Source organism: Zeus faber (genome assembly GCF_960531495.2).
Source record: "Zeus faber genome assembly, chromosome: 17".
NCBI classification, from domain to species: Eukaryota; Metazoa; Chordata; class Actinopteri; order Zeiformes; family Zeidae; genus Zeus; species Zeus faber.
Genome location: NC_137204.1, coordinates 16,977,902 through 17,003,747, shown reverse-complemented (window position 1 = coordinate 17,003,747; position 25,846 = coordinate 16,977,902). Strand labels below are relative to the sequence as shown.

Sequence of the window (25,846 nt, the reverse complement as noted above, 5' to 3'; positions counted from 1 at the left end):
GTCTTTAAAAAGTTGCCAATTCTTTTAAGTGTTTTATCTAATGTTTAAATGCAATTTTTTTATTTAACAATTTCTTATAAAAAATGATTTCTTATAAACAATTAGATACATTTCACAGCATATAACAAGTTTAGCAATCACACGTCCGTAAACTATTCATCCTTCATCATGACAACAGGCATAAGGCACTTACTTCTAAATCTTACAATCATGATGAAATGCAATTTTCTGACAAGCCACAATAACGGCTACTTCCTACATGCAATGAAGCTCCTAAATGGTTAATCCCTTGTCATATTTTCTTCTGGGGTTAAACCTGCCTCCCTCTGGCCATGGTGACCTCGGCTTGATACCTGGTTTGTCCTTGGGCCTCCAAGATTTTGATGGTAATCTGAATAGCAGTTAGCAAATGATCCAATCAGTCCTTGTGCTGTCCTAGATAGTGCACTTCTTTTCCAAGAGAGGTAAAACATTGAACACACCAACCCTATAATAACCTGCCGTTTCTCAGTAAAATTGCAGAAAAGATACTTTAACAAACAATAACACTATTACTTATAGCCTACTAATATCTATGATGGTATGAGGGCTAAGGAATTTGCTATACTAATTTAAAAAGTATTATGCCTGCTTTTAAAAGAAAAAAAATGTGTGGAGGGATATGACAGATCTCCTGGGAAGCTTTTCCAAGGCATGGGAGCATAAAAACAGAACGCTGCGTTGCCAGCTTTAGTACTAAGTCTTTGAAACTGTAAAAGGCCAGTGCCCGAGGACCTGAGAGACGTGACTGGCTCAGTCATAGCTGACAAGCATGTTGGAAGTATAATTTGCTGCCAGGCCAGTGAGAGCTTTTGGAAACCATCATAGATATTATTAGTGGTTAAATAATAGTGTAATTGTTTGTAAACTATCTTTTCAAGAATTTTACTGAGAGACGGGAGGTTATTACAGGGTTCGTGCGATCAATCTTTTTACCCCTCTGGAAAAAAAGTGCACGATCTAGGACAGCACAAGGACTGATTGAATCATTTGCTGTTTTCCAGTTTATCATCAAAATCCTGGAGTCCCAAGGACAAACCCACTACCAAGCAGAGGTCACCGTGGCCAGGAGGAGACAGACCTAATCCGAGGATTTGTTCCATAAAATGAATAAATGGATAAGTGAGTAGTAGAGATGTGTGTTCTCATGTAAGAGTCCTCTCTAAGTGTTCATGTGTAAGGAATAAAGACTTGTACAGAAATCCGAATCAACGCATCAATCCAGGTTACTGGGGGATCATTTCTCTCCGACAAGGGTCACTGAAGATCTTTTTCGCCTTTCTTCTTGACCTGGAAGCATAGAGGTCCTGAAGGGTGGACAGGTCACAGTGGGTGATCCTCTCTGCTGCTCGGGGGAACTTTTGAGTCTGGGCTTATCCTGGACACTGGCAGGCCCGTACCAGACACCCCGTTTTATCAAGTTTTTATATACTTTTTATTGGTGTTTTTTTCCATTATCGACTAACCCCTACGTGTTCCTTGCTGATGTTCTGTGTAAATTGGGTAACACTTCCAATTAAAATCTTTTTTTGTGGGTTTAAATTACTGGGGTAAATTTGATCCCAAATATAAAAGATGCCTGCTTATTTTAACATAATAGCTGGGTTAATTTTGATAAAAGATAATGCAATAAAAGTGCTCTGGGTCACTGTCTTTCATCAGTAGCTCCAGGTTCTTCTACTGCCTATTTACATGGTTTAATAAATTGTTTATAAGAAAATGTTTAATAAATAAATGGGATTCAAACATTACATAAAACATTTAAAAGAATTGGCGACTTTTTAAAAACGTATTGAATTCACATTATATTGGCCCATTTTTGAGTCAATTTACTTTTAAAATATATTTCTATCTAATAAACTTTGTGTGTGTATATATATATATATATATATATATATATATATATATATATATATATATATATATATATGTTTATATATATATATATATATGTTTATATATATATATATATATATATATATAAAACCCATTTAATTTTTGTTGTTTATTTTTTTTTAACTTTTTCTTTTATTGGTGTTTACGCATCTTTACGGGGAAAAAAACGAACAGGAAGGCCAACGACGCTGCTGAGGTCACGTGATTTCCTGTCAACCTGCAGAGAGGTGCCTCTTGCGGAGGTCTGTCATTTTGTCTGCATCGAGGTACTCTTGCACAATCCTCAGCATTTCACACCAGTCGCAAGGCTCAAACTTACCTGGAGTTTGACCAAAGCTGAATCCTGTCGATGAAGTTGTGGTGGTGTTGCTTCCAAACACTGACCCTTGACCAAAACCAGAGCTCTGCTGTCCAAACGCTGGGGTTGCACTTTGCCCAAACAACCCAGTAGCAGTGCTGCTAGTTGTGTCGGCACTGCTGGATGCAAATGAGAAGGAACTTGCACTGTTAGAAATGGGAGCTCCAAATAGGTTGCCACTACCCCCTGTGGTAGCAGTATTGGAGCTCGATCCAAACGCGGTCTGCCCAAAGGAAAAGAGATTGGATGACCCGGTGTTGCTGGTAGGCTGGCTAAAACCAGTTACCTGGCCAAAGACAGATTTGCCAAATCCAGCTTCAGCAGGTGTACCGAAAGCAGTCGAGCCAAATCCAGTAGCAGCTGGGGCTGAGGAGGCCGGGGCCACAGCGGGCTGCCCAAACACGGTACTAGCAGTGGTGGCTGCAGCGACACTAATGGTTTGGGTGGTTGTGGTGGCAGGGGCAGCTGTGTTAATAGTTGGCATCATCCCTATGGCATTGCCATCAGTTGTGGCAGGGGCAGGCTGAGCAAAGATGGAACCGGGTTTGCTAGAAACTGATGTCGGGTAGGCTGGCGGAGCAGACTGAGATGGAGGCTCCTGTACGGTAGGAACAGGCCCAGACGCAGGCTTGGTTTCTTGTACTGGTTCTATCGAGGGGACGGCTGGCACCGGTGGCTGAAAAGTCGCTTCAGTAGGAGGAGTGGTAGATACAGGTGCTGGGGAAGGCACTGTAGCAGGTGTCATCGCTGGAGGCATTGGGGATTGTACTGTGGTGGATACTGGTTCAGCCGTGGTTGTGTCCACCGCAGGAGTAGGCTCAGTGACAGCCTGTTCGAAAGCGTTTGCTTGTTCAATGGGCGGGGTGGTGTCAGAAGTGTGCGTCAAAGCTTTAGGCTCTTCCGCGGAGTCCAGGCGTGCTGTGAGGAGAGAACTAAAGGATGTTGGTAAGGCCGGTGCAGGTGAACTAGACTGGGGGACGGTGAAGGCCAGCTTGGTCATCGTTTCAGGTGGTTTGAACACACCGACTGAACTCACCGACACCGTCGCCTTGGGCACATCTGTGCTCGTGCAACTCTCAGGTGCACTAAAACTGAACTGTGAGGCTCCCTTGCTTAGACCAGATCCTGTTGCACTGTCACCTGCACTAAACTTGACAGTTTGTTTGGTGGAGGCATCATTGGCTTCTTCATCTCCGTGGCCCACACGTAATCCAGAGAAACTACCAAGTGTCTCTCCTCCAATTGGTGTGGGGGCCTGGGGTTCTACCCTGAGGGCAGGTGTAGTGGAAGACGGTCTTACTGGTTCTCCAGACATGTTTGGGGGTGGGGTGGATGAGTCGGCGCCCAGGGCAGGTGAGGAGGACTTGGAGGCAAAGGAGAAAGAGTCCTCTCCTCCTGAACCAAACACATTCTTTCCACTTCCACCGAATGCGAATTTGCCCAAGTCCTTTGCTACAGATTTGTAGAAAGATATGGGAAGAAAACAAAAATCATCAGGGCATCATAGTGTGATTACTAAATGATATCTACTCTGGCACAGCATTTTGTGTTCGGTAGTGACCCAAGTACCTTGTGAATTTCCAGCTCCCTGAGAAACTGATGTAAAACTGAAGCCTGTGGAACTGTAAAAAGGGAAAAAATTGTATATATTTAATTCAATCAAAGAAGCTTTTCTTTAAAATTGTTCTCGATTTTGCAGATCTCCCAAAAACTTACGGTGCAGCGAAGGAGAAGCCTTTACTGCTGGTTTGATCAGCAGAGCAGGTAGAGACCACAGGACTTTCGGCTTTGGGCACTCCCCCTAAAATTGAAGAAGAATCATACAGAATCAAAACTGGAAAACAATATTGAATGATATTACAACAATTCAATATAAAAAGGTATTTATGATTGAAGTAACATATTTCTGTATTTTTTTTTGTCCATTTTCTCAGGACTTTGAAGATATATATCCAAATTTGGACATTTGTTTGATTTATTCCAAACAAACAATATCTCAAAACTGTTTTATGAGCTTCACAGAAAAATGTACGGCGTTCATTTTAGCTAAATTGAGAAATATGTTTAATGTTTTAATGACACACATATAGCCAGGGCAAAATAATATTATACTTACCAAAAACAAAACCTGATTGTGAGGAAGCAGCACTTTCGGGGGGAACCTTAAAGATGCCTTGGGTAGGATTCTAAGCAGACAATAACAACCAGGTAATAGCTTTTTAAATATTTTACAAGACTATAAAAGATTAAAGTACACTCATGATAATTCTAGATTTATAGACATGGCATCTATAATGTGAATGTTTTTCCTATTCCTTATTTTCAAATGGCTACTTAAGGTCTAGTCTGGATTTAGACCTCAGGTTTTCTTAATTCATCCACATAAACTTGAACTCACACCTGGAACTCAAAACAGTAATGTACATTTTGTGAGGAGTATGAATGGTTTCCCACCCAACTGCAATTTGTATCGCTGGCATGGGAGGGTGCAGGGTCATTTCCCTCCCTGCTGTTAACAGCACATGCCTGCACATTGTGAATGAGCAGAAGTTTAATGGTCCTTTACATTCTGTAGGTAGGCAACAAACACAGTGTACTCAAATGACTTATGATAGAACTTTGAGATTGTAGACCATGAAAATAAGTGAACTAAGTTTAACTTTGCACCTTTAGATATACTCTGCACCATTTTTAATGGTTGGATTAACCACAGATGAATGCTTAGGTTTTCAAGAGGATTTAGCTGTACTCAGTAGGTGACTCTGATAGTACTTACTCGTTTGGCCTGGTTGGAAGCCACAGTGGCAAAAACCTGCTGGATCACTTGAGCTGCTGGTGCTGGGACTGAGGAGCTAGAAAGAAATATCATTTTAATTAAAGTTGTGCAGAACGCTGTTTGAAATCCTGTTATAACACAAAGATCACATCAAATAGCATCCAGACTCACTATCTTGTCTTATGTTGTATCATACAGTATGTTAGGGCTGTACCCGACCCGAATTTTGGCACGGATGCAGATCATTCACACATAAAAATATATTTATGATTCCCCTTATTTATAATTCCTCATTGAAAGGTTATCCCTGTGCATTTTGTAAGCCATCTGTTTTGTCATGTGACTGTAATTGCACACTGACTGACAAGAAAACCCTGAAAAAAACGACTCGGCTCGGCTCGACTTGAGAATCTCAGTTGACTGAAGGGTTTCCTCAGTTGACTGATGATTTGACTTGTCGCATTTCAGGGGGCAGTATGTTCACATTTACACACATGAATATGTAATAATTATTATTTTATGAAGAAAACATGTTAGTAATTGGAGCAAATATTAACCATGAGTAATTTATGGGACAAAAAACAAAAAAAAAAGTACATTCTTTTTGAGCGGGTCGGAGAGAAAAAGACAAAAGTAATCAGGTGTTGGATTTGTATAAAAAAATCCCCTTTCTATAGGCAGGGTTAATTTGGATACCCTTACAGGGATTAATGTAAAGGGAAAAGGTCTGCAAAGTAAAATTATGCATCGATCAAGTGTATATGTATGTATATTGCGCTTGTGTAGATTTACGAATGAATAGTCAATCGATTGAGAGTGATGCCAGACTATTTTTATTGTTTTTTATCTGCCAGGAAAAATACAAGCACTGAAACAGTCTAAGTGCTGTTAAGCGTGTTCCTAAACTGGAGAGGAGATGGAGCGAGGGGAAGAGGGAGCAGAGGCTGTCGAGGGAGCGCTTATGATCGGATCTCACTTCTCTGCTCTTTTTGAGAATGTTGTGATAATAATACAGCAATATATAATATAATCTCATCGAGAAACCCTTACCTTTTCTTGTATGGAGAATGAAAAACGTAAACCTAATAATACAGAGAAATGGATAGAGTATATTTAATTTTTTCTCCAGACAGTGGTGCAACGTGCGTGCGGGAGCCAGTTCCCGACTCTCGTGCCTGTGTTTTTACTTTAGATATATTTATTTTCATTTGTTTCCTATTCCCATGTATGAAACAATTTTAATTTTAAAAACACAACTGAGTTACGGGACTCTCCGGTCCCCCCCAAAAAACAAAAAACACCTGTGCACGTCTCCACGTTGCTATAGAACTTAATTAAGTAAAAACTGGATGTTGTGATCTAAATACTCGAACTGAAAAAAATAATCCTGCACTTCTGTAACGGGGAGACAGCATTTGCCACATCACATCACATCACATGATGTTCTGCCACGTGTACCTCTTACCGATAAAATCGTTAACTGGGGATCGCTGCCCCTCCAGCGATCGCCGATTGGAATTTCGCATGATCGCCCCAGCCTAGTATATATACTGTAGTTAAGCCGTTTAAGTTGCAGCAAAAAATTTGGTCTACAATGCCAGAGCGATGAGACAAATATTCCCAAATATTGGGAAGGAAACTGAAGAAGATTGAACTCATTGATATGTTCATGAAACCAGTTTGAGACGACTTTTGTTTTGTGACACGGTGCATTATCATGCCGGAAGTAGCTGTTAGAAGATGGTAAATTGTGGCCATGAAGGGATGCACATGGTCAGCAAAATACTCAAATAGGCTGTGGCATCCAAGCCATGATTGAATGGTATTAATGGGCCTAAAGTGTGCCAAGAAAAAAATCCTCATACCATTACACCAACACCAGCCTGGACTGTTGACACAAGGCAGGTTGCGTTCATGGATTCATGCTGTTGACGCCTAATTCTGACCCTACCATCTGTGCGCCTCAGCAGGAATGGTGATTCATCAGACCAGGCTACATTTCTCCAGTCTTCAACTGGCCAGTTTTGGTGAGCCTGTGCCCACTGCAGCCTCAGCTTTCTGTTCTTGTCTGACACAAGTGGAACCTGACGTGGTCTTCTGTTGTAGCCCATCTGCCTCAAGGTCCGACGTGTTGTGCCTTCTGAGATGTTTTTCTGCTCGTCACAATAGTACAGAGTGGTTATCTGAGTTACCGTAGCCTTTCTCCCAGCTCGAACCAGTCAGTCCGTCCGCAGAACTGCCGCTAAGTGGATGTTTTTTGTTTTTCCACACCGTTCTAGAGGACTATTGTGCGTGAGAATCCCAGGAGATCAACAGTTACAGAAAGTCAAATCAGCCCGTCTGGCACCAACAATCAGGCCACGGTCGAAAACACTGACATCACCTTTATTTCCCCCATTCTGATGGTTGATGTGAACATTAACTTAATCTGCTGACCCGTATCTGCATGATTTTATGCACTACAACCTCATGATTGGCTGATTAGATAATTGCATGAAAAAGGAAGGTGAGTGTTCCTAACAAAGTGCTCAGTGAGTGTATATTCTGCATTGATTCATTCATTATCATCAAGTATTTTTCTGTGCTTTGTGAGCTTCCCAATAGATAATGCATTCCCCGATCTTGATGGGTAACTTTACATTATTTATCATATTATTTTTCTATACTATATTATATTAATGTTAAAAATTACTCAATTGAAAAATGACTACCTAAATTTCACTTTTACTTACTATTGTCTAACCCCCGTCCTCAAAATTATTGATGCTAAAAATGCGATAACAAATTCTGTATCCAAAAGTGTTTTGTATCATTACTTTTATCATAAAATATTTTAATGGAACAAATGTACTGAATACAGTCAAGTAAAGCAACTGTAATTTTCAAAATGTCAAACTATTCCATAATCTTTATATACTTGATTATTTTATATAATATCCTAGATTCCGCAAATATGGAAAATATGTCACCCAAGCCTTTACTATAAGGGCTTAGCATTATTTTGAATGTAGTCCAAGCATAGAACGACTGTGGCAATCTGCATAATGTGTACTTAACATGGTAAGGTCAGCCTCAAACTAAATGAATAATTTATTTTTGTTATTAAAATTGCATTGGCCCTGATCCCTAATTCACAGGGCAGCAGTTATTCTTTGCTATTACCTTACACGAGTAACAAACATGCACACAGCAAAGTTCCAGGGTGTGAAATTATCTGCGAGAGTGAAAGCAAAACTCATAAAATCAGGAAGAATATTTAAGTGTGAAAACAGGACGATATTTTAAGTGTATGAGTGATTATTTTGAACATTTGAACATAGCAATACTCTATCGAGCATGAAGTAATTGGCTATTACTTTACAGTTCAATAATCAATCATTTACTAGGTAATTAATTGCCTGTAGTTATTACCATTACATAATATAATAATAGTTACATTAACTCCCTAGTAGTAACTAAGTTGTAACAAGTAATTCTCAGTAACCACCTTGTATTTACTTGGAAATAATGTGACATTTATTGGTCTAAAAAGGGTAATTATCTGCACCAATAATAACTGGAAATTCTGCTACTAAGGACGTGGGATTACAATTTCATACCAATAACTACCTCTTAACTGTCTATAATTGTCTTAGTTCTATAGAATGTGTATTCTTGAATATAGTAACATATATAAAAAATATATCATGTATATTATAAAAATCCCACAAACAAATGGCTGTTTTTTATCTTTATGCCTGAATTTCCCTTTTAGGCCAAGCCTGTGTGTCTGTACACATCTACTACAAAATGGCCTTCATAAACACCAAAATCCCAAGAGTCCTTCAGTCTTAATGAGAATACAGCCCACTATGCCTATCAGAAAGCCAGTGAGGGCTGAAATTAAATGCAAACTATTACAAGAGGACCTAATGGATTAACTTAAGAAAAAATGAAGAAGTGACAACATACAATGGACTAGATGGGGTACGACATATGCTAACATTGGGCATTCTGATTGCTTTTCACATGTTTGAGTGAAATTACTAGAATATAGAGAATGAACATATCAAATCTATTGACTGTTCAAAATGAATGCACTGTGCTCATATCTGCCTACTGTCCCAAGTTAAGGTCATAGGTATTCTTTAAATACCACTTACAAACCTAGTATTAGTCTCAATGCATTACAGCAGTAATCCTGAACTGGTGGGTCCTGTTGGATGTAGTATAGCGCACAAAATGGCGGCTAATAGAAATAACAGGGCATTTTACTTAAAATGGTGCCCAACATATAAAATGTCTCTTTATGACATCTCTCATCCAAATAGCCTTTATGACGACTTGCAAAATAACCTTTATGACAACTGGCCTAGGAGGATATATATATAGGAGCGTGTCTAAAGACTCGAGCTCTCTCTCGCTTGGTCGCTCCTGCTTTGGGGTCGTCTCCTGGTCTTTGTCATTGTGCCAATAAAGGATCCATTCTGCATCGCATCCGTCTCCATCTGATTGAAGAATCTCTCGACATCAACAAACCTGGGAGGGATCGGTTTCCCAGATCCCAACAGTTTTGGGGGCTCGTCCGGGATGTCGAGGAGATTTTAGAGATTGACAGACTGAAAGTTGCCCCGGACCTTTGCCTACGGATGACTCTGGTCGACCACATCTAAAAGGTAAGCACTGGCCTGTTACATCGAACCTGTGCAAATTGGACTTTGTCAAATTTTGAGTCGGAAGTAAAAGGGGGTCCGGGAGAGAAATTAAAGCTAAGCAACGATTGAGGTGGATGCAATGTTTGCAATGTACAATTTTATGCAGTGATGTGCGCTGGTTGTGAAACACACGGACATGTATTAAAACTATTTGTGGGACTGGGATAGAACCCCCAGTAGTCGGCCGCAGTTTTCTCAGGAAGCTGTAGAAGCTTGCCGATTAGGTCCCAGAATAGGGCATTGCGTCCATACATGGTCTGTTGATCACGTGGAAGAATTTTGAAGTTTGTGGCGGTTAGTACATATGTGGTGAAGTGGTGGCCGGCCTGTTCCCTCGTGCCTCTCTGGTAATACATGCATGTATGAGCTTGTATACGGACTTTGATAAGAATCTATGAGCCTTTTTATAGGACGTTTATAAATTTGCCCCCTAATCGATTGATAATAAATCTATGAGCCTTCCCCAGGACGTTTATAAGATTGCCCCATAGTCAACTGATAAAAATCTATGAGCCTTGCCCAGGATGTTTATAAATTTAATTGATGAGTATATGAGCCGTTTTTCAGGACATTTATGAAAACATATATGGGAAACAAGGAACTTGGCCTTTTTGTCTGCGTTGCGGAGGATTGGGGGGGTCTCGTCTGCATGTGCGCATGGGCGTAGCACGGACGTGTGGTTGAACTTGGCCTTTTGATCTGAGTTACGGAGAATTTGGGGTCTCTCAAATCCCGGCCGGGTAATAGAACAGGCGGACAACAGACATTGTTTTACTGTTACAGGCGGACATTAGATACCGTTATACTGTAGCAGGCGGACAACAGATACCGTTATACTGTCAAAATTGTTTAAATAGAACAGGCGGACAACAGACATCGTTATACTGTTATAGGCGGACAACAAAGACACCGTTATACTATAGCAGGCGGACAACAGATACCGTTATACTGTCAAAATTGTTTGGATAAAACAGGCGGACAACAGACATCGTTATACTGTTACAGGCGGACAACAAAGACACCGTTATACTGTGGCAGGCGGACAACGGATACCGTTATACTGTTAAAATTGGTTTCGATAAAACAGGCGGACAACAGAAATCGTTATACTGTAGCAGGACAAATATTGTTACAGGCGGACAACGGATACCGTTATACTGTTAAAATTTTAACCATTAGGCTAAGGAGATTCCTGTTTTTTCTGTGACGTGGACCGGGAGGTTGGTTTTGGCCGAGTGTCTGTGTGGCCTGTGTGTGTGTGTGTGTGTGTGTAGAGCACCCCTGGTTTTTCTGTGGTGAGGACAGAGAGGTAAAGTTGGACAATATGTCGACGGCAGGATATAAACCAATTAGTGTACAAGTGGAGTTGTTGTTGACGGCTCTGGAAGGGGCCAAAAAGACAGAATGGGGTCCTAGGAAGGACATGAAAGACGAGTTAAATCTCGCATTGGGGCGACAGGGAGTAAACCAAGATGACGAATTGCCGTTGGGGCCAGTGTTGTGGAAGAGGGAAAAAGAGTATAAGAAAGCGGTAGAAGACGCGGAGGAGGCCGCCAAGGGCAAGTTGTGGTTGTCACGAAAGAAGTTGCATAAGGTCAGAGACGAGGAAGAGGGACACAGATGCAAGTGGTTTTCGTGGGCCATGTTTTGGCAGGGGATAGCTCATCAGTTGAAGAACAAACGGAGCAAAATGGAGGAAGAGGCCTCTTTGCAGCAGAAGGCCGAAGCGGCACCGACCGCGCCTCCGTTGCCCAGTGCGATGTATCCAATATTGGAAATAGACTCGGGCAGATTCCAAATAGAGGTAAAGAATGGTCCTGAAAGGGGGTCTGACGGGTGTGGGACAGGGACTCCACCGATGAGGGCTGAGGACTGTCCACCGTGCGGGCCAAGGCCAGCAAACCAGCTGGGCCCTGAAATGGAGGCGCCGCCCAGGGAAGTTTTTCCCCAGGGGCCCCTGCCATGCACTGTGACGTGGGAGCAAACGGCGTTGCACAGAATTAGGAATGAGACACGGGAACAACAACGGGAAGTTGCGGACCGCGAGGAGGCGTGTCGCAAATATCGCCCGATGGGAGGGATTAAAACAGGAGGCCGTCAAGTCACTGTTCGAGGAGTTTTGACAGGCATTTATGACGACACAAAGGACACTGACGACGGGGAACCGAGAAGGAAAAAAAAAAGGAGGGACGATTGGAACCCACAGAGGGGTGGTGAGAGTGACGGATGGCTCCTCCCAGGAGGGCAGTTCCGATGATGACACAGAGGACGAGGAAACTAAGGTGTTAAGGGAAATAGCGGACTTGGAAAAAAAGATTGGGACGTCGCACAAACACATGCCCACCCCGCGCCCCAAAGATACTGATACTAACCGACGACAGGCCAGACTCACGGCTCGTACCCGACGTCAAGCCGGGGGAACGACCAGTCCGGCTCACACTCGCACCGGACTACCCTACGGGCCCGAAGGCCCACAGTCCCGCTTAATGTTACCCCTAATGCAGGAAAGTGGAGGTCCTCCGGTGTACCGACCGTACGGGCTGAGTGACCTCCAGGCCCTAGCGGACAAATTACCGCCCCTACACGAGGGGGGCATGGTGTGGTTGGAAAAATTAAGCGGCCTAACGGCAGGCCACACCCTGGCCCTTGGCGATTACCGTGGGGTGGCGTCACGGTGTATGACTCCGGGGGAGGCGCAAGAGATCAAACGCGACGCTAAAACCACGCATACGGCCGATCAGGAACCGTTACACATGATTGCCCTAATGATGCCATACGTAAGCGGTTTCCTCCTACTGTGGCCCCCACCATCCCTAAGTTTCCCTGGAAGGAAGGACGGTCCCCTAGAGAGCACCTGACGGCATGTAAGGACGAATGGACTCGTTTGACCGGTAGTCACCCTGAAAAGGACCGAAACTCGATCGAATGGTATCGGAGGGCGGTGTTAGAGGGGGCTGAGGGGACAGTAAAGGACGCAATGATGGCCAATCCCGACATCCCGGGATGCCCCTCTACGACCTGGGAAAGACATTTTGTACACCACATGCAGCGAGCGCTCGACTCCAAGGAGAAGGAGGCCTCTGCGGTTAAGGACCTGCAGCTGCAACTACTAAAATTAGAACTAGACAAGGCCCGACGGGATGCGACCGATAAAAAGAAGGCGGGGACCGCCAAACAAATGTCTGCGCAGGCCGGCCCACCGGGTCCAGCCACTCCTGATTTGCACCCGATCCCATTATGGGAGGAACAAGGCCCCTACCCTCCAGGGCCTCAAAGGCGTGGATGGGGCCAGGGGCGGGGCTATGGGGCTCGACCATGGGGACAGCGAGGTATGAGAGGGGGACCTCCGGGGCGTCCGACGCAAGACGGATGCTACGCGTGTGGAGAAAGAGGCCATTGGTCAAGGGAATGTCCATACCAAGGGCAGGAGCCCCAACACCCGCGGGGAATGCGTGGGTCCAGAGGACCTTACCGAGGGGGTCGAGTGGCCCCCAACCCCACGTTGGGCGCCTGGCCCTGCGGCAGGAGCCTTCCCGCTCCGGGATTATGGATGGGAAGACCCTGAGAACCAGCAGTGACACACCCCACAGAGAAAGCCAAGAGCAGGGGGCCAGGCAGACCCCATGCTCCCGATGGAAGTGCTAGGCGAATCACTGCCGTTCTTGGTAGACACAGGGGCCACCCATTCAACTCTGAACCGGCCTCTGTCGCCTCACCATATGTCGCGCAACACCGTGAACGTTGTGGGTTTCTCTGGGATAGGACAACAACTGCCCGTTACCAAGCCATTATCAACCAGACTGGGGAATCAACGGCTACTCCACCCGTATGTCATGTCTCCCCAAGTGCCCGTGAACCTCATGGGTCGTGATCTACTAATACGATTGGGGGCCAGCGTGTTGTGCTCTACAGATGGACTAATTGTGACTCTCCCTGATGGAACTGAACTGGCCTGCGGCCATGCCCTGACAGAAGGGGGCCAGTGGCTATTGGCCTCCCCCGAACCCCAAATGGCAGATATCTACTGGGGTTTAATTGTTACCCCCGGCAGACCACATCCTGAAGGGATCCTCGCCCAGTACGCCCGGTGGAAACCCTGGATTTCTCTGCTGGCACCCTACCTCGTTCCCCCCGACCCGCCCCATGTCACATTATTCTACGATCGAGACCAAACCGAAGTATACGCGGATTTGTTCAGAGATATTGAGGATACTGAGTGGGAAATTGTCACTCACAATATTTACGTAGGTCCCCTAGGTGTCGCAACCGCGGTGGACCTCACGCCGGAGCAGGCGGTCTGGTATCAAATGGCTCCCACCGCGGTTCCCCATGTCTCCTTAGCAATACACCCCAACCATGACGCTAAGGACCTAGGGCCCATGACGAAGACCGCTGTGTCACTGACCGATTGGACTCAGACACAGATCCCCCAGGTGTGTTACTCCCCCTCGACCAAGATATATCGAATCTCACTCACAGGTCGCGATGCCGTCCGTCTAGAACACGACGAAGTAGCTCGTGACCACGGCTGTGAGAGAACTGACCACCCGAGGTTGGCACAGGCTCTGGAAACTTTGCCTCCCCACCTGTGGTCGACCGGACCGACAGACGTTGGCCTGGCCTCTTGCCCCCCGGTGACCTTTGAGGTGACCCCGGGGGGCCCCATTTGGCTCCCTCAGTACTCCAGGAAACCGGAGGCTGAAGCAGGGATAGCAGAGACGATAGAAGGACTAAAAGCCTCTGGGGTGTTAGAACCCTCCACCTCTCCATGGAACACACCTATTCTCCCGGTGGAGAAAGCAGGAACAGGGAAATACCGCATGGCACATGATCTCCGCGCAATCAATAACATCCTCAAAACCCCGATCATACCGGTTCCGAACCATTACACCGCGCTAAATAGTCTCAGTCCCACGCATAAGTATTTCACTTGCATTGACTCGGCAGGATATAGTCACGCCTATATTCCAGATTACGCGGGCCGCACACGCCCGCTCCGTGCGCTCGTTAACGCACAAGGCATGCGCAATTTGCGGGCTCCGTTCGCCTGGACCGAACAGGCCGAAGAATCGTTTATCGCACTAAAACAGGCCCTCGCGTGCGCAACCGACCTGGCCGTTCCAGATTACACTCAGCCGTTTTTCCTCTATGTTTCTGAAACACCAGGCGTCCCTAACGGGGTGTTGTTTCAGAAAAAAGGGGGAGGGAGGAAAGTGCTAATGTACGCCAGCAGCATGCTCGACGAAACCGAGAAACGCCATCCACCGTGCATAAGACATGCCGCAGGTGTTGCGAAGATATTACAGAAAACCGCGCACCTGGTCATGGGCCACCCGCTAACAGTGTTAACCACGCACAGCGTTGTGGCCTACGTGAATTCGGTAAAATTCACCCTCACCCCTCTAAGACAACACCGATTGAGCCGTTTTTTGACCGAACCAAACTTAGTGTTCACGCACGAGGGCATCAATATGGCAGACCACATGGATGTAGAGGGAGGAAAGCCCCACCATTGTGAGGCGCTGGTACAGACAGAGCTCAAAATACGACCCGACCTTGAGACTGACCCGATCCCCGACTCCGAACAACTGTTCACAGACGGCTGCTGTTACAAACACAACACCTACGGACTACAGGCGGGATACGCGCTAGTCCGACTGACCCCCGACTGGACACGAGACGATACGATCAGTTAAAATGGAAGGGCAGCAATCGGCCCAGAGGGCGGAAGTCATGGGACTCATTGCGGCCCTGGAGTGGGCAGAGGGGAAAGCTGTGACCATTTATACCGATTCGGCCTACGCAGTAGGGGCAGCCCAGGTGGAGTTGACATTATGGAAACGGGGAGATTACCGCACAGCAAGCGGAAAACCCATCAGACATGCTCGTGAGATGCAGGACCTCCTCGCGTTCAGTAATATGGATGTTGGTAGGTTTTCCCACTAAGACAAATGGGGTTTTCCCTACCAATCACTCCTGGTGCCATGCATTGTCATGAATTGTGTAGTGTTTGTTGTACATGTCATTGCGATGTTGTATTTGTTTTCCCCATGGTTATTATATGTTGTAATTACTGTTTTAGAGTGACCTCATATTAAATGAGGTCAAAAGGGGGATTGTTGGATGTAGTATAGCGCACAAAATGGCGGCTAATAGAAATAACAGGGCATTTTACTTAAAATGGTGCCCAACATATAAAATGTCTCTTTATGACATCTCTCATCCAAATAGCCTTTATGACGACTTGCAAAATAACCTTTATGACAACTGGCCTAGGAGGATATATATATAGGAGCGTGTCTAAAGACTCGAGCTCTCTCTCGCTTGGTCGCTCCTGCTTTGGGGTCGTCTCCTGGTCTTTGTCATTGTGCCAATAAAGGATCCATTCTGCATCGCATCCGTCTCCATCTGATTGAAGAATCTCTCGACATCAACAAACCTGGGAGGGATCGGTTTCCCAGACCCCAACAGTCCCAATCAAAAACTGTGTATATTCCACTTCTTTATAGATTGTTTTGAATAAAAAGTTTACTGCAAGGTGTGGCTGTCTCTTCTTTTTGCCTGCATTGACGTGTAATAAAACAATGCAACAAAAAGTCCTCAAAACCGGGCTCCCATACTTAAAATGTAATATCTATGCAGTCAGTGTGCCAAAACTCGTCGATTCGATGACGAGTCTGGCTTTCCTCATAAAATTAAACCCCCTTTCAGCCCACGGTCAAAGCAGGGAGCATCTGGACAAGGTCTATCAGGCCAAGAAGATAGGGTAGGTGTTAATATGGAGCCAATTGACAAGGGCCCAGGTCAGGGTTTTCGGCCGCTGGGGCGCTAGATAAAGCATTGCTTTCAATTTGGACCACTGGTCTGGAATCAAGTCCGGGGATGACAGGTGAGAAGAAGTAAGCTTTCAATTTCTGTATAACCGAGAGATGAACTGGGTCTTAGAACTATGAACCTATCAACCATGACCATATCTAGACCTATCAAGTGTTTTGAGTTGAATCTAAACAAACCTTTCTTCGTCCTCTGTCCCTGGCCAGTTTCTGCTTCAAGGAATCAGAACATCTGTGCTCACATCCTTGAACCTGTCTGACTTGCTCAACAAGTCAGCTCCAAGAGCCCCCTCTTGAGATAAGGACCCTGCTTTCACCTTCCCTGCCAATTGGGGCACTCTGTGAATCACACTGCCATTGCTGGCCTTGATCATTGATTCGTCTAAGAAGCATTTTCCTTCCCTGAGCAGCATAAAGTGTTTCCCATGTAAAACAAGCAGGAGGTGGAGGATGTAAGAGGTATGCTGGAGGTAACTTCATAGCCCACGTTAAATCATAATTTGTGTTGCAATATTTGTTAATCTGCTTGAATATTTATGTGCTGCAGACGCTCATTTATATTTGTAATTAAATCTTGTGAGCCCTTCCCCTCACTTTTTCATTCGGAGGACATTTGTAATTTATTTGTACTCAAACGTGTAGCAGCTAATTGCATTTCTGAAGGAAAATCTTTCACAAGTGGAAAGAAGTGCCAAAATCCACACAAATACTCCTTGAGGATTATCATTTTGGTAAAACCCATGCAAAAAACAAGATGGCTTCCATTTTTCCAAGATGGCCACCATTTCTGGCCCAAAGATAATATTTTGGGGGAAACTTTGTGTAGAACTGTCCAATATGAATGATCTTGCTATCAAACCATACATTTCTGACCACAGAGAAGTCAGTTTTCTAACTCTGAAGAGGCTAAGCCTCATTGATTTCATAGTTTCAAACCAATCCAGCTACCGATCTGATCCGTCAGGGAAGCCAACTTACAACAACGTGAACTATGCATGGTGGCTTCCAATCCACCGAAGAGATATGCTGACCCTAGAAGAGAAACATCCACAGATGGCCCAGGAGTTTCATAGTGAAAAATTTGTTGTTCACAAATCGTGTCGTGGGTTCTCAGCTATGGCCTTCGACCAGGCTCATAAGCAGGCCAATGCAGTCATCAAGGCTGACGGGGGAGAAATTGGCACCACTGAGGATCCATCAGCACTGAGAAGATGGATGGTAGCTGGGCCTGAAGTCAGCCACTTATCTGCACAGTATGTGGCAGCATCCTAAGCCAAAGAGACAAGGGAACATGCCAGCCACCATGAACAGACTCAGCGAGCTCAAAAAGTGTTCCTTGAGAGAGTGGAGAAACTCTCCCATGTCATGACAGATATGGGCAATCCCTTCAGGGAAGACAGCCGGGACCTGCTGTCACTGGACACGAAAGACACTGCTTACGCCAGTGCAGCCGAACTGATTGCCACACATTATGAGAAAAGCAAAGCCAGATTTCAAGAATTCTATTGAAGGCAATGTAAGAACAAAAAAAACAATTCTAATAGATTTTTTCCGCCAGGAACCAGTATATGCTGACTCTTCAAAGAAGGTCATCCAGAAAGACTGCCAACTGTTCTCTAAGCTGTTCATCTCATGTCAGAACAGAGAATGCTATGTCGCTTAATTTTTTCGCCATGAGAACCATCCTTTCCCTGCTGCCTTGAGTGATGGTGGAAAGCTCCATACCTGTCAGAAATCTCATCTCGCTGCTATTCTTGAGACTCTTGCTAAGATCCCAGATATGGAACCACAGGCTGATTGCGTCATGATTTCCAGTTCAGCATCGGTCAACAGTGTGTGCCAACACCAACTTCAAAGATAATTGAAGACTATGCACCACTGGATGTTTTGTCCACCACACAGGTATACTCTGCCAAGTACAAATGGACAAATATTGTTTTTGACATATATCACCAATCAAGTGAGACAAGGTCAAAGCCAAGACGTGGAGTCAGACGCAGGGTGATGAGCCCTGGTAAAGTCCCCTCAAAACTGGCAGAAATTCCGAAGAGACAGTGACAACAAAACTGAGATCTTCAACTGCTTGGCTGACAAGATAGCACAGATGTCTGCCACAAACATGATCATTGTGACCAAAGAAGAAGGTGCTGCCAGCAATCACCCGTTAAGCCTGGCTAAAATGGCTCCCTGTAGTCATGATTAAGCCGACACCTGGGATATTTGTGCACGCCAGGCAGGCGGCAGAGGAGGCCGCAAAAGCATCCTCATCAAAGATTAGATTAAGATTAAGATTCTTTATTTGTCACACGGCACACACACCACAACTAGCGTTTCCGTTATCCGGTAATTGCCTGTTTTTGACCGGGAAAACCTGTTGAAATACGACATATTTAAATCTCTCCGGTCATAATGTCCGGCGAAAATAATTCACCCCCAGTAAAATTTGAATTAGTGCTGGCTGGATCATTTAGATAAAAAAATAAATAAATCTGCAGATCTGTTCATTTCCGCGCGCGGCAAGTTGCAACGGGAAGCCTATCAGTTTGGACGACCTAGAGCTGATCTGAAAGCTTAAACTCTGACCAATCAGGTTTGTCGGCATAGAACTAAGACCCGCCCCCTCCCTCGAGGACAGGTTGCATTTGTAAACACAGTAGACACACATGGAGCGGAGACAAAGCACAGCATTCAGAGGAGAAGCAGAAAGATGATGTATCATTGACAACAGGGACACATACATCCATAGTTTGGTGTTTTATAGGATATTTACTGTAAGTTCCGACCCAAAGCAGACCGTAAATATTTTTGATTTGATCAATTTTATACAGTGAAATGTTAATTAAAGCGGCTGCACTTGTTACTTATTGTTCACAAACGGAATTTATTTGATTTCAAGTAGTAATATTCATAATATTTATGTATTTATTTTTAAAATGGCATTGCCCGACGGGACTTATTTTATATTGAATATTCAATAAAGAATATTATACATCTACAAGCCTTGATGATGCCATTTGCTATATAGCCTGCTTATCAATTGTTTTTAAGCACAATAATCACCTTATATTTGACCGGAATCTCTCCCATTTGTCTGAGAAATCGAAATCTCCCAGAACACGTCGACAGGCAGCAATATTTTCTCACGGAAACTCTGACCACAACACATGGGCCCATGCGGCGACCAACACACACACACATGCCTCTTCAAAACGATAGCCAGCGAAACTCATTCCCTGCTTTTGACCGATCCTGACTTGTCCTTCCTCCAGGGGGCAGCGGGCAGCATAACAGCGACACACCCGGGGATCAATTTCACATGTTCTTAACACTTCTTATGTTTTCAGAAAACTCAGCCGGTATCTATCAACAATAGATGATGCCGACACGAAGATCTTGGAAAACGTTGTGGTCATGATGTATGACAGGTCCAGTGCAGCTGATTGCGTTGATGATGCAATGCTGGACATGTATGCGTGGAAGCAGAGGCCTTGCAAAGCCATCCCTCCCACTTGAGCTACCCCACTCCAGCATATAAAGCGTGCCGCACTACTAGGCAGGATGCATTTGCGGTCAAGCAATACTCTGTCAACCAGAGGCACAAAGTTCTGCCAACTAGGGATGGATCAAGGAAGGTGATCTGTACATGATCTTGTGGAGTGATCTCCCCCCTATTGCGAGAGTTGACAACAACTGACCGAGCGTGGATGCAAATTTGAATCCCGTGGAGGGCGCAAATGCCACAGCTTTGGTCTTTCTTGCACGGCACTGTGTAAATGCAAATGTGAAAATTCGGCTCACTTTCAACCCAGAGCATAGGTTAGTTGATTATACATGTAAATTTACTCGAACAGAACTGTTGATGCGGGAATGTTCAGGTTATTCAGTTTATAGATGTCTTCAATGTGGAAAATATTGATCCTAAAGTTACACATGACCGCATTTTACACTTTTTACGCTTTGTACGCTGTGGATAAAAAAAGCGTCTGCTAAATGCAATGCAATCTTGTATGTTTTATGCTATGCAGCATTTCTTGTATATTTTATGCTATGCAGCTCCTTATGTGCAAATAAAATAACTATTTTTGTAGATCATTTCTAAGAAAAGTTTTGCTGAAATAAAGTTGTGTTTATACATAGTTTTCACATTGCGTTTAAAAACATCTGATTTCTGAATTTCCATAGATAACGACATCCACACCCCTGTGCCCCCCCCCCCGTAATTTCCGTCCCCGGCCATGCCCCGTTCATATTCGCAACAGCCGAATCCGATTAGACCGACAAAATTCTGAGTCGGGTAAAGCCCTCGAAATAATTATTAATAATCCTCCTCACGTGCAGCACGCAAAGCTGAAGGGATGAGCGGGAGCGGAGCCACTGAAAAGTTTCACCGCAAAGTACTTGAACATAGGATAGATGACAGCCAATAATGATAACTAAACAATGATCTTTGCGTTTATATTACATATCCTCTGGGAACTTTCATCAGAAAAAAAAAAAAAATACAAAAAATATATGTATGTTATTTGCGGCTATGACAGCAATGAGCTCAATACCGTGCGGTTATCGTTACAGCCCGACTGGTGTTCCAGCAAAGATCTGTATTTTTTTTTTTTTTCCCCTCGTGATTGTGTTTTCTTACATGTTGAGTATAGGCTGTTTTCACACTATGATATAATGATGGAGACCTACCTGATGACAGTGGAGACAGGCATGGGGGGTCCCTTGTCTTTAAGCTCTTGAACATTAACAACCTGCGGCACAGTCTTCAGAGTGGATTCTGTCAAGGAAGCACTCGCTGCCACTATATCAAAGGGGCACAAAGTTTAACCAATAAAAAAATGTGCAATATACAGTACATATATTAAGTTTTTCTTACATTAAAATATTAAAATCCTATGTTGAATTCTGAGTGAAAACAGAGTGTAACAAGTGGCAAATATAAGAGATGCTGCCAAAGACTGTCACTTAACCGTGATCTGGGAGTTTGTTTCCCCCTGGTGACAAATGATGGAACTACATTCACTTATTTTGTGCCGATACCACTTCTTACGTCTGACAAAGAATGAGCACTTATTTATCAATGCATGAGTTACCTGTGTTATAAGACAGTTTCAATAGGTTTGGTTTCACCCGTTGATACCTTTTCTCTCAAGAGAGGATATAATAATCTGTGCTGGTAATATTTTGTTTTTAAAGGTTTTGGAGGTTTTTAAATGGATTTTACGCCATGCTTACGGGGAGTTGGAGTAAATTTTTTGTTCAGCGTAGGAACATTTTAACACCGGTAATCAAATGTCTCCAAATTATAGTTTATTTATTCCAGTGTAATGTATGATTTCCCTTGAATTTTGTTTAATAGGCGACTGTTAAATACACCGATCGGCCACAACATCAAAACCATTGATTAAAAAAACCAGGTGAAGTGAATAACATTGATTATCTCCTTACAATGACACCTGTCAAGGGGTGGGATATATTAGGCAGCAAGTGAAGTTTTTATAGTTGATGTGTTGGAAGCAGGAAAAATGGGCAAGCGATCTAGGCGACTTTGACAAGGGCCAAATTGTGATGGCTGGACGACTGGGTCATTGCATCTCCAAAACGGCAGGTCTTGTGGGGTGGTTATGCAGTGGTTAGTACCTACTAAAAGTGGTCCAAGGAAGGACAACCGGTGAACTGGCAACAGGGTCACGGGTGCCCAAGGCTCATTGATGCGCATGGGGAGCGAAGTCTAGCCAATCTGGTCCCATCCCACAGAAGAGCTACTGTAGCACAAATTGGTGAAAAAGTGAATGCTGCTATGATAGAAAGGTGTCAGAACACACAGTGCATCACAGCTTGCTGCGTATGGGGCTGCACAGGCTGGTCAGAGTGTCAATGCTGTCCCCTGTCGACCGACAAAGGCGCCTAGAATGGGCACGTGAGCGTCAGAACTGGACCATGGAGCAATGGAAGAAGGTGGCCTGGTCTGAAGAGTCACTTTTCTTTTACATCAAAAGGAAGGCCGGGGTTAGGGCCCGATCCAATGGACCATCTGTGGGATGTGCTGGAACAACAAGCCCGATCCATGGGGACCCCGCCTCCCAAAATGAAGACCCTTTAACACATGCAGTCTTTCCCAGCAATGGTCCAGAACCGTTCCTGTATGGGATGATGTGTGAATGAGGGCAGGGATCAATATTCTGGGAAATCTGTTCTGGAAATTTCCTACCTCAAGACCTAGGAACATTTCCGGGAAAATGCCGGGATGGCTGCGTTACGGCTCTGTTGTGAATAGAAGCAGTAACATTGCTGGAACAAGCACATGAAGTAGGGGTGGAGCCGAATCAGAATGCGGTATCGGCAAAGCACTAATAGTGGGTTTTTATGAATATTTATTCCGTAAACATATTAAAAAAATGATTTGTCTTTGGGGGAAAAAAAGTAACGGAAACACGCCCAGTCTCCACGGAGACAGGTCTTTATATTCTTAAATGTAATCATTTATCTTCTTAAAAATACCACTCAGACCCTAGATGTGGCTTTAACGCCCGGGAAAGTCAGACGACATCATTTGGTATAAAGGCAAATCAATAAAGATTTGTCTATCTTTGTAATATTTAGCGAAAACATTTTTGTTTCTAAATTCATTGTACATGCGTAAATAAACAACGTAAATGTACAGTCGCTTTTGTAAGCGGCTAAGAGGGAGGACTTTGGAAAGTGTATTCGCTGTGGTTCATCTAATGGTACATTCCTTCCTACCTGGTTTCTGATTGGCCATCTGCCTGCGGAGAGCGGCAGTAGCTGCAGCTTGTTGGGCAGGGATCGTGACAGGAACAGTCTTCTCAGTTGGCGGAGCTCCGTGCTTCACTGTCTTGGTGGCGAGGGCTGTGCTGTCAGCGCCTCCAAAGTTCATCTTGTTCATTGGAACTGAGACATCAATAAAGACAGAAATGTAACCACATTTTATATGTACAGCAGGGCTAGTCAACTACATTCTGTAGTTGTTGTTTTGACTTGTACACAGCTTGAATTTCGTTTTTTTATAAATGACAAATAACTTTTTTTTTTTAAATTGTATAACTGTATTTTTGGATATTATCTCTCATACCTACTTCTTGGCTTAAAGCCATGTGTTTCTTTTTGTTTATTACCAGCCATCAGGTATTTCTCACATTAATCCAACTCTGAACAAGAAATATTTGTAACTTTGTCAACCAGTCAATATGTTTTCCCACATTGGTCTTGTGTTTACTTGCTAATAACACATGGGAAATATGCCACACTAATTAAAAACTGTATTTTGCCGTACATTGGCAGAACGTGAGTTGGCATATTGTGATTAGTTTAGACGGCAATGGGTGGGACAAACACAATAATCCACTTTTTATTTTAGGACATTTAGTTACATTTATAGTTTTCAAACAACAATCCTATTTTGTGGGGTTTGTTTTGCCATCCTACTGTATTCTACAAATGCAATGCATAGATTTAGGTTTATTTTCTTACCTGGGCCAGCAATGGGACTGAGTACCAAGCCCATGCCATGTACTTGAGGGACCTTGCAGACAGGGGTGGACTGGAGAACCCCAAAGCCGGGCTGGATGGAGGTGGTCCTCACCACAGTAGGGTGCCTGGGAACGGTTGATATTTGGGGCATGACCGGTAGTGGTAGAGGCTCTGGATCAAGGTCCTCTTCTTCTAGTTCCAGATGGCATGGATGGGGTTCGAGGGACTGAGAAATGGAGGATGTGGAGCTGACGTCATCCAAGTCCTCATAATATTTGGGAGACAGGAAGGATGAGCGGGACAGGTTAGCTGGAGAGAGAAGCGGAAGGAGAAAATGATCAATTCATTGGACCATTAAGTCTCTGTAACTGTGCCATCAAGATAATCCTCTAGATAATATATATTTGTAAGATGACGCTTTATTATTGACAGGGGGTAATTTCAGGTGAAAAGTAATACTTCTAAACTATGTCTAATCAATAAGAGAACAACGTACCTGGTGCTGTGGAGTGTACAGGAGGCATCTGCCGTTTTGAGAGGAAATTACGCAACTGGGATTGTTTTACTGGAGATATCTTGACAGCTGGGGAAAAAATACAAAATGTAGTTAACCAAGGATATTGTTAAAAAAAAAAAATCAAGATTGATTAAGTATTTATTTAAAACATTGTTTTTTTTTTTATAAAATTTGCATACTTAGAGTTAGGCTTGGGCGACTGGATGAATATATCGGTCAATCCGCGATTGTTTTTTAGGGCGATTTTTGTCCTTTATTTTTCTAAGTTAATGGTCTGTCTCCTTTGAGAATTCAACTCGGCAAATAATTAACCTGTCTTTAAAACCAAGTGTGTCGCCCCTGATAATGATATGCGTCGCTTCTGTCTCATTTACTTTCTGGTGAAATCACATGCACTGTTTATTTTATTGCATAGTCCTTGCTTTGGCTTGGATGTCACACCCAGCCAATCAGAAGCACGATTACTACCCATCGAAATCCACTTATCAGAAGAGAGATTCTTGGGCAGATTCAAGCTAGATTGTGTTGATGCTTTAGACCAGCTTAAGTTTTGCCAGCTTTTTTCTGCATGATGGTTGCAAAAAATTGTCTAAAGCCAAATGGAGATGGAGATTGGAGACTTTCTACACCGGCGTTGGAAATAATTTTTGCAGACAGAAGCGACGAGGAGCAGGAGGTATATCAGAGGCCGATCAGTGGGAATGGTTCGCAAAACATGCAAATATACACCGGTCGTTAGGCTGAGAGTGGCCGGTAGTAGAATTTTGACATATCACCCAACCCTACCTTGAGTTTTGGAGGTACATCTGGGAGAAGCGGTGTCCAGTTTGGCTTTGAGAAGTGCTTCCCTCAAACTTTCCAGCTCACTGTCCAAACTGGAAGTAAACAAAACTGTGTTTTGTCTGGAACATTTAGACATTTAACAACATACAAGGTTTGCTTCTTAATCCAAGGGGTGAGGGGGCAGGGGGTAAGAACTGAGAAGGTAGTTGCAATTAATAGTCAGATACACATTTTTTTACGAATGTAAAAACGATTAAAAAAAAGGTTAAAATAAAATGTATCTTTTGTGCTGTAATAATATATCTTTATGGAGTAACATTTTAATAGTAACATCAGTTCTTCATGAAGACATTGATTTTCTTATATGCCAGTGGTGGCCAACCTGGTTGAAACCACTGGCACACATGAACAGTGCTCATATTCATACTGTATACTGTGTGGCCCACAGAGCAACTAGTA

The 25,846-nt window shown here is 43.9% G+C and overlaps 1 protein-coding gene across 1 annotated transcript in view; it reads right to left on the bottom strand.

Moving 5' to 3' along the window:
- nup214 (nucleoporin 214) overlaps positions 1-25,846 on the bottom strand; it is a 62,658-nt gene that overhangs the window by 12,486 nt on the left and 24,326 nt on the right. The window contains exons 20-29 of the mRNA XM_080017623.1: positions 25,391-25,479; positions 24,584-24,670; positions 24,088-24,396; positions 23,341-23,508; positions 21,286-21,397; positions 5,070-5,145; positions 4,410-4,479; positions 4,010-4,094; positions 3,863-3,915; positions 2,255-3,745 (exon numbers count right to left, since the gene is read on the bottom strand). Coding sequence (XP_079873749.1) covers positions 2,255-3,745; positions 3,863-3,915; positions 4,010-4,094; positions 4,410-4,479; positions 5,070-5,145; positions 21,286-21,397; positions 23,341-23,508; positions 24,088-24,396; positions 24,584-24,670; positions 25,391-25,479 — 2,540 coding nt within the window. The remainder of the gene's footprint in view (positions 1-2,254; positions 3,746-3,862; positions 3,916-4,009; positions 4,095-4,409; positions 4,480-5,069; positions 5,146-21,285; positions 21,398-23,340; positions 23,509-24,087; positions 24,397-24,583; positions 24,671-25,390; positions 25,480-25,846) is intronic.